Source organism: Sardina pilchardus, chromosome 1 (genome assembly GCF_963854185.1).
Source record: "Sardina pilchardus chromosome 1, fSarPil1.1, whole genome shotgun sequence".
Classification (NCBI taxonomy): Eukaryota; Metazoa; Chordata; class Actinopteri; order Clupeiformes; family Clupeidae; genus Sardina; species Sardina pilchardus.
In genome coordinates this window covers 14,487,598-14,497,697 of record NC_084994.1, presented here as the reverse complement: position 1 = coordinate 14,497,697, position 10,100 = coordinate 14,487,598, and the positions used below count along the sequence as shown (strand labels likewise).

The 10,100-nt window shown below is 42.3% G+C and overlaps 1 protein-coding gene across 2 annotated transcripts in view; it reads left to right on the top strand.

Annotated features, from left to right (window-relative positions):
• LOC134082595 (NACHT, LRR and PYD domains-containing protein 3-like) overlaps window positions 1-9,784 on the top strand; it is a 47,375-nt gene extending 37,591 nt beyond the window's left edge. For both annotated transcript variants that reach the window (XM_062538423.1, XM_062538432.1), the window contains 7 exons: window positions 1-93; window positions 4,558-4,656; window positions 4,869-4,977; window positions 5,457-5,514; window positions 5,674-5,753; window positions 7,495-7,585; window positions 7,996-9,784. The exon at window positions 1-93 is cut by the window's left edge and continues 94 nt beyond it. In XM_062538423.1, coding sequence (XP_062394407.1) covers window positions 1-93; window positions 4,558-4,656; window positions 4,869-4,977; window positions 5,457-5,514; window positions 5,674-5,753; window positions 7,495-7,585; window positions 7,996-8,113 — 648 coding nt within the window. In that variant the 3' untranslated portion in view covers window positions 8,114-9,784. The remainder of the gene's footprint in view (window positions 94-4,557; window positions 4,657-4,868; window positions 4,978-5,456; window positions 5,515-5,673; window positions 5,754-7,494; window positions 7,586-7,995) is intronic.
• Window positions 9,785-10,100: the final 316 nt, after the last annotated feature.

Genomic DNA, 10,100 nt, shown 5'->3' with positions numbered 1-10,100 from the left:
AGATGCCAGCACTACTGGAAGACCTTCTATGGCCAGGAGAGCGAGACGCTCCTCCGCTCTGAGAAGGAGCTCACGCTGCTGCAGGCGGTGGAGGTGATGACTTGTGGAGCGCCACCATACACAGACAGGAATATTTGTGTGTCGTTTATATACAGGCATTGTGAACAGAACAAACACATGACACAAGAAGCATATCATTACTATAGGCCACTATAAGACATTTTCCATGCCAACACATCATATAGTATGTTACGTTAATATGGTTTCCTCCTGTTTATTTTGTGTGGCTGTCCTAGTAGTAATGATATGGACATAGTGATACAAATAGAAGTATGATGTATGTTCTCCAGTATTGGGTATTGCTTGAGACTATGGTGAATGAATACATACATATATGGGCTCTATTATCAGGATCAAATGGGCATTGTCGCAAGTTTCTTTGGGGGCGGTCCTAGTGCAAAAGGCTATAATGACTGCGTGAAAAGTGAACATTGCACTCAGCGCAAAGTGAAAAGGGGTTGTCTTAATTGAGTTAATTAGTCGTGGGTGTCTTTTGGGCGTACCATGCAATAAACCAACTAGATGTACCGCAAAGCGATACACAATATGACCGCCGCTCAGTCCTGCACATTCTCTCCGCAAATATCAATCACGCTTGTGTTTCCATCGCCTACTCCATCCCTACTGCAACTTTTATGTATGTAAATGAGTGTGTGCATGTGTGCGCTTGCTTTTGTGTATGAGTGCTTCTCTGTCTAGTGTGAGTGTGTGTCTGCTTGTGTGTGTGTTTAATGTGTCTCTGAGTATATGTTCACTGTGTTCTCTGCCGTCACTGTCACTCCAATATCAGATAACACACACACACACACACACACACACACACACACACACACACACACACACACACTCACATGCGCGCGTGTGCACACACACACACACAAACACTATACACAGGCACACACTCACACACGCACACAAACACACACTCGCACACACACACACACAAACACACACACACACACACACACACACACACACACACACACACACACACACACACACACACACACACACACACACACACACACACACACACAAACACACACACACACAGGCACACCCAGAGAGAGAGAGAGAAAGAGATAACACACACAGAATACACACAGATAACACAGACACAGAGAGAGAGAGAGAGAGAGAGAGAGAGAGAGAGAGAGAGAGAGAGAGAGGGAAAGAAAGAGAACACACACAGAACATGCACATACACACATATACACACATGCAAACACACAGATGGGCACACAGAAACGCACCCACACACACACAGGCTATAGTACATCACACACACACTCACTTCTCAGCTCCGGTGGTCTCACAAAATGTACTCAAAGATGTGTCTGTGCATGTGTGTGTGTGTGTGTGTGTGTGTGTGTGTGTGTAGGTGTGTGTGTAGGTGTGTGTGTGTGTGTGTGTGTGTAAGGGTGTATGTGTGCATGCATGTGGGCGTGTTTGTGCATGTGTTTGTGTAATGTTTTATGTACATGTGTGTATGTAGTGGTGCGTGTGTGTGTAGGTATGCGTGGGTGTGTGTGTGTGTATTTATGTGTGTGTGTGTGTGTGTGTGTGTGTGTGTGTGTGTGTGTTCCTGCATGTTTGTTGCACCCAGAGCAACCATTCTCTTTTAAAACATATTTGGAAACTAGTTGATTAAAGGTTTCTAATGGTGTCACTTATATGTTTCTAGGACAAAAACTAGCAGAGATTGAGATGTTTGGAACAGTTTTTGGAATACCCAGGGGGGGATTTAGACTCCAGAGGGTTAATACCACCATCTACTGGCCGATGGGTATACAGTCCTGAATGTACACATAAATCCATTTATTTTATAGCCCCCCATGGATGAAATTCCACAAAACTTGGCATACTCCCAGAGGGTGTCAGGTTAATCATACACATGAAATTTGGTGCAGTTCATAACATCTCATCTGAAGATAGGGGCAATTAAAGCAATATTACATTGCATTTTAAATTTTTACGATGGGGGGGCAAATCACAAATGACTGGTTATAAGCTAAGTTGATGCAAGCTCTAGAGAACAACATACCATAAACATTTTGTCATCCTCGGTGCCACGGTTCAGGTAGTTATGTAGGAAAAACTGTCATTTTTGGGCTTCGGGCGGGGGCAGCGCGGGGGTGGAGTGACCCCCGGGGACGAAACGAAAATTTTCCATAGAAGTCTACTGGGGCTACATGCCCACCAAGTTTCATGCGCTCCGGTGTTACGGTGTCCCGGGAATCGTTGAAAAAAAATGACGGGAAAAAAGAATAAAAAAAAAAAAAAAAAAAAATTTGACAACAACTATATGACCGCTTCGCTAGCTACGCTAGCGGCGGTCATAATTAGATTTCACACTCTCATTCCCTTTAAAAGCCTGGCGCATTGTTCAATGGTCTATTAGTATTAGCCGTGTTCAAGTTCAACTCCAAATGACCTTTTGCAGCAACGAGAGCTGCCGGTGGCAGCAGGGGCGGGGATGCAAACGCTGCAATGAAGTTGTACACTCTCTACTTCCCGTAGTGTAGACTTGGCTAGACTTGACCATGTGACGAATCACGAGGCACGGACCCGCACGGACTCTTGTGGATATGGGGTGGCATCTAAACACCTGCACACACGTCTGGGATGTAAAAGCCAATTAGGGCAAAGACCTGACGTCATGAAGGCAGGGTCTAGGCTCCGCTGCTCTCCGCAGTACCTCCAGACCGGCTGCTCTTTTGCGGAGCAGCCGCCTGGCCACGCCTTGCTCCCGCGATAAGTTGAGGCCATGTGATACCGACTGCCGAGTCGAAAACACGCCCATCTAGACCATCGTGGACAGATTTTTAACCACGTGCATCTTGTGCTGCGCAGTTTTTGTGCTGCGCAGCCAACTTGAACGCGCCTATTATCATGGCGGAGTTACCTGGGCGTCTACTCCAGAAGAGACCGACTTGCTCGTGCGTGAGGCATGGGCGGCGCGTAATTGAGGCTTGGGAAGGCTAAGCCTTCCCAACTTTTATGCTGGGAAATTGTGAAAATAATGTACATGATGTGTGAATATTATTTTCTAACACGGATAGTTCCGGTCCTTGATGATGATTGGCTGAATCGCGTTCGATGCTGTTATAAAATCCAACACAAACATACACCTTGACCGCATTTCGTTAATGCACTACCACAACTTGCACAAAAGTTAAAGTGGCTGCATCTCGATGTTGCATGGCAACCATTCATTTGGAGGAAATATTTATTGGCGGAAGAGTGATTATCTATGAATACATTGACGTATAGTTACCGTTTTAGAAAAGCAATAAGCCACTCGAGTCCGTAGTTTAGGCTACACTGATTTTAGAACGGCTAAGGGGGGTTTTAGGCACTTGCCTACGGTCTCTCGGGGCTTATGACTTAAATAGATTATTTCAGAATGAACGCAGCAGCCGCAGCAGTAGCCAGAAGCCAGTTCTCACTATTGATCATTATCATTATTACATTTCCCTTGTGTGTGTGTGTGTGTGTGTATTCACACCAAATTGGCATGCCATACCGTACCCACCCAATATGCACAGCATCCCATTAGCTGCCTGCCATCAGGCTATTTACAATCTTCTATTTCAAGAAAAAGTCAGTCAACACGTTATCAAAATTAACTTAATGCGATATAGAGCTATATCCACGCGCACACATTTCGTTTGAACAGGAGAGATTACGCACGCAGGCGCGCAACTAGGCTACTTGTTGTTTTCTCTTACTCCGCTATCAGCACACAATGTGAAGCTAATTCACTAACTCAATAGCCTACTCATCATGGATATCGCAAGTTCTTTTAAACAAACATGGAGGATGGAGGCAGCTAGAGGAGTTATTCCAGATGAGCAATAACAAGGTAGACAGTTGTCAGAACGCTACAGCTGTTTAATGCCAGACGTTAAAGGTATGCTAGAACAAAACTAACGGAAGGTAACTTAGCCATAGGGCTGTGTAATGTTGTCTAAATGAGCAGGTCACTGTTAGACGTTATTGTTGTATTATTGCATGTGGATGTTGTTATGCTATGTGTGCTACTTTTTGCTGACCAATACACGAACCTAAAACCGAGAAACGGACAAATATTATTTAATTATATTCGGGCTGCGCGCTCCTGCTGATGAAAGAAGTAGGGTGTGTGCGCGCACTGTGCACTCTTCCATATCCCCAAGCCTCATGCGCTCATAAAATAGCCTTTCAGCTATGCGTGAGTGATTTCCGACTAGGTTTTTCCTGGTCAGTGGCGCACTTACTTTCTGCATCCATATATTAGCGACTGGCGAGCTTTGCGCCGGACCACACCTCTTCTCTTCACTGACATGCCTGTTAGGGCGCAATATCATCTCCCATTTAGAGAACGTACATTTGCGCTGGAAAAATGAAGGATGCGCTCGCAGAGAATAGTAATTATAGGTTGCGCAAGACGCGAAAGCTCATTGCGCGGTCGGCATGATAGGGCCCAATATATATCCTGCTTTCTGTGTGCCATAGAAATGGCTGGAAGGCCTTGAGGAGAAAGAATTCAACTTCTGGGGAAAACTGGAGGCCAACATCACTGAGGAACTGAAGAAGGAGAGAGCGGAAATAGAGGTTTGTTGATAACCTGCTGAAACTTCAAATCATAATTATGCCGTCAACAATGATCTGCAGGCCTCACATTTGGGATAGTCATTAGTGAGTTACAGCACATTTATTCAGACTATGTAATCAGACATGGACCACGGAAATGGTGGCATATGTAATCGCCCGAAAAGTGGGAAGGTTAACATGCATTCTGCTGGAGTTTTATTCTAATTGGACAGAGAGCAGAGTCAGAGGACAAAGATGAGCAGATGAAGGATTTCATCAAGCAGAGAGAACTGTTTGCATCCCTGTTTGATGAGCAACGACATGATGACCTGAAGAGTAAAGGTAAAAATGGTCATTGCACGGGCACAGACACAGTCACCATGACAACAACCAGACACCAAATTTAGCTACTCACTCTGTAAGAATTGAACACCCCTCAATGTCTTGTTGACAGTACTTCAATCCAATCCAGTGTTATCTCCATTTTTTTTTTTTTTTTAAATGTTCTTAACAGTAACATCAGGAGGTGGGAAATTCCAGTTTCAGAAAGTAAAAGTCCAATCATGCATTGGTTCTACCTGTGCACTTACAGTAACACAGGTGATCTCATCAATTAGCTACTCTACCTGGCTGAAGAGTTGTAGCCTATTACAGTAATAAGAATCATCTGGTTTAAGTTAGTGGTTGGTATAGATATGTGGTAGGACCTTCTGGAGTTTCCCACCTCTGGTCACATCCTTAGAAAACATCCTAACAAGCTGATGAAAATGTCAAGAACACACGCAGGCCTACTTGCTCAATACTGTCTTTGCTGTCCGTAGGTGAGCGGCGGCTCTCCTATAAAGCTTTGCAGGGCGCTCTCATGATCTACTTCTACAGGTGAGATGTTCTCTCACTCGATGTCCACCTGTCCGTTCACATTTCCCAGTTTTGATCATGTGTCCTCATACTCCTTATCTTCTCACGTTTAATATGTCAACTCACTTCACCTGTTCAATGTCCACCTGCTCGACACTCACCTGTGGTCTGTTGTGACAGAGAGGAGCCTCGCTTCCAGGTGCCGTTCCAGCTGCTGACCTCTCTGATGGACATTGACGCCCTGATGTCCAAATGGAGATGTAGGTGTCTCAGATGAGTCAGTGTGTGTTGGATTAATCCTGATGGCAGAAGCTAGAGTTTTCTATCTCAGTGAAGGAATGAATGAACAAATTAATTTGATCTCCTAAGATCGTTTTAGCATCTGTGTTGTTTATGTGTTTAAGACTAGCTGAAAGACTAGCAAGCCAAACACTGGATCTCAGCCTAAACAACCCACTAACTCAAACAGTTCAGTATCAAACCAGACAGTACTGCAGCAAGTTGTGATCATAGTGACAGAACCAATCTATACATAATTAATAAGGGACAGATACAGAAATTAGGAAGTTAACTACTGGGTTTAGCCACAGACAGTAAAAGATAGGGATAGCATAATAGCCTAATTACGTTATGGTTACGGTATTTAGCAGACGCCCATACAAATAACAACGATACAGTGGGCTATAAGCTAATTAAGAGTAACAATTAGTGATGCACGATATATCGGCCGCCGATATAATATCGGCCGATATGGTCATTTTTTTACACATCGGTATCGGTCCGATGTCAAAATAGGGCCGATGTGAACAGGCCGATATTATTCCTCTGTGTAGGCTTTAGTAACAATTTCAAAGTTGATGATACTACATTAATGACAATAGAATAATCCGACTTCAGCATTTGTGTTCATGTGAAATATAGGTTTTAGTAGGCTATCAAATGGAATAAGACATTGCAAGATTGCAATTTCAATGTGCTAACGTTAAAATAATAGATACAATACCAGCTACCATCTACTAGCAGCTAACACAACACAAACGCATTGCATAAGATATTATATCATGCGTGATGTTTACAAAACGTGTGAACCTCATGAACTTGACTGATTGATATAGTCAATCAAGTTTTGTAAGTGTTGTCCAAACGTGTCTCTTGTTGTTGTTAGCCCCAGATGCTACTAAGTCGAGAAGGCTCGCTTACCTGACACTAAAGTGTTCATTGCAGGGTGTGAATCGTGGTTATCCAAACATCTCTTCGAATGGCAGCTATTTCTTTCTTCTTTCTTTTGGTATAACGTTAGCATAACATACCAGTTCAGGGTTCCTCAACTGCACAACACATAGCTAACATGACTGTGTGACCTTAATCTGTTGAACTTGTTACCAGCTAATCATTTCCCTTGAGCCGCTGGCTCCGTGGTCACTCCGTGGCTCCGTGGTCACACTTTTTCTTCGGTTTTCTCAGTTTAAATACAACGCGAAATGAATTTCCAAATCTCCACTTTTGCCCGAGTTTTGTTTAGAAAGAATCGTATTCAGAGGCGAAATCGCCGTTTGCGTGTAAAACGAAGGGAACAAACTAAGGGAAAAGTTTCTATTATTTAAGATATCCATGTATGAGTGAATGGCGCCGCCTAGTGAGCGACTCGAATCGGTCGGCAAGATGGCGGCGCAAAGTTACTGTGACGTCAGGTGGCACAAACGAATAGGTTCACCAGATTGTGTCTTGTCTCTTTTTTGGTTTGTGAAAAAAGGACAAAAGAGAAAACACTGCCTCAAAAGGCTATTTTATATTGATTTGTGAACGACAGAGAGAAACACGATGCAAATTCGCTGTAAACACAACGTTTGAGGTGCTAGAAGAACAAAAAAATGTCCTGAAAAAAGAGGACATCTGGTCACCCTACAATGGTTATGTTTCCACTCAGTTCATCATGTCCATATAACACTATGCATTAGTGTTGTGACTATGAAAGTGACTATGAATACCTCCATCTTCCAGACCATCATGTGTGCATGGTGCACAGGATGATTGGCAGTAAGATGGGAACAGGTGGAACCCAAGGGTACCGTTATTTGCGTTCCACTGTGAGGTAAGCCAGGCCGGGATAAAATGACCGTCTCACACCACACTACATCACATTGATCACGGCCATGTCTCAGGCACAATTCCCCCAGAAAATAAAACAAACAATAGATCCGTTAGTCCATTTGACTAATGATATTGCAACACATCTTGTAAAATATCATGGGTAGCAGAATATGTTTTCATTGTATATTAGTATTTTCTGACATACATTTATGCTTTGTGTGTGTAATTGTGATTGAACCAGAGGGAAATTTCCTCTCTGATTTTAACAAAATGAATCATTAATACGATTAACCCCAAGCCCTTGCAGACAGGTAATTTGGATTCCTGTCTTACGTAAAGAGCTTTGTTGTCTCCAGTAACTGTTATAGAGTGTTTGCTTAAAGATCTTTGTTGTTGTGTTGTTCTCCCCAGTGACCGTTACAGGGTGTTTGTGGACCTGTGTAACCTAGCAACCTTCCTGGTGCCGCGCCACTGGGTGCCCAAGCTCACTTCCTGTGACAGCTCCAACTGCAGCAATAGTACACTGTAAAACCTACCGTAAATTAGCCAAAGCTTGTACATTGATTTTGCTACACAATAGAAAATGCCTCAGTACAATGTACTCAAATGTGTGCGTTGCTTCTGGGGCTTATGGGTAAATGCTACTTTGTTGTTCTAATCTCTGTTTGTTTTCTTATCTGAGTCATTCCATGTCAAATCAGATAAGGTTGTTGCTGCACTGTCTCAGATTTTGTTCAAACTTTGTCTATATCATCAATGGGTCATAATATCAAGGCCTGTGAAATACTTCTGTGCAAATCTTCTGTCCTCATATATTTTTCAGACCTTGAAATTCTTTCATTTTTACAGCTTGAAAAACACATGCCATGTTTGGGCATTAATATCTTGACATATTATAATATCTTACATTATATGTTCCATAGCCTCCCCAATTTTCTATGGTGGCAGCCTAACTCATAATAAGCATGTCTAAACAATGTGAAGTCTAAAAGACTAAATGTCTCTTGACTTTCGAAAAGCCCCTAAAGTTAATTTTGAAAAAAAATGCGCACTAAGTGTGAAAAAAAGCAGTAACTTCTTTTCAGACCAATTATTTATTTTATTTGTATTTTATGTTATTGTACAGTACATGGTTTTTACCAATCATTTGTTATGTTAGAGCGCCATCTACTTTTGAGTGTAATAACAAACTTCCTGCTTAGCGTTCATAGATACGGAAGTATAGGAAATAAGCTAAGCCAAAAGATTTCTTTGTTCTTCGAAATGACGGCGAATTGCTATATGTGTGTAGCTAGCAAAATGTGGGTTAACATACAGCCTATAAGACAAGACAAATAAAAATAGTTTAATTTTGTATTCACTGTTTCGCAGCATAAACAAAGGAAAGGAGAAAATAGTGAAGATTTCCTGCATCAACATTCTTTGTTCATCCTAGCCTAGTGTTTGTTTAGTTAGCACCTGGAGTTCAGTCCAAAAATATCAATCTTAGTCTCATCTGACCCTAAAACCTTTTTCCACATGGTAGCAGAATATTCCATATTTGTTTTTGCACTGAACTCCAAGTGCTGTGTTTGGCGAAAACCCAACACAGTCCAAGAACCACCCAAAACGCACCATACCTACTGTGAAGCATGTAGGGGAAACATTATGTTGTGGGGATGTTTCTCTTCAGTGGGACAATTGGTCAGGAAAGAAGGGAAAATGGATGCTGCCAAGTACATTCAAATTATTGAAGAAAACCTCCGTCCCTCTGCTAGATAGCTGAAGATGGGCAGGTCATTCACCGTCCAACACGCCAATGATCCTAAACATACTGCCAAAAGAACAAAGCAGTGGCTTAAGGATAGGAAAGTGAATGTCCTTGAGTAGCCAAGTCAGAGCCCTGACTTAAACCCTACAGAAAATCTGTGGATTGACTTGAAGAGAGCAGTCCATCGCCGTTCCCCACATAATTTGACTGAATTTGAACAATTCTGAAAGGAGGATTGGGCTAATATTCTCCAATCTAGGTGTGCAAAGCTAATAGAGACATCCAAACAGATTGATGGCTGTAATGAAAGCAAAAGGAAGCTCTACAAAGTATTTAATCAGGGGTATGATGACTTTTCCAACCCGGTTATTCTAGTATTTCATTTTTTTAAGAAATGTTGTCTTTTTTCATCATCTTGATGTTGTACAGCTAAATGTGTAAATAAAACTGGAAAAAGATATAATATTTTAAACGGGTTTTGATTTCAGGCTGTAAGACAAAAAAAGTCACTATTTCAAAGGGGTATGATGACTTATGACGTTATATATTGCTTGGGAACTTGGGAAGCAAAAACTGCAGTTTATTTCCTGGTCTTGGAACAGATAGCATTCACACTGCACCAGAGTACTAACAAACCATATACCAGACCACCATTTCCTAGCGGACTCTGGTCTGCACCTACCCTGGAAATCCAGAGTTCTCGTGAGAGCACAATTTGAATTGTGTCCGCAAGATACTCTGGCCAAGAGCAATGATGCATGTTACC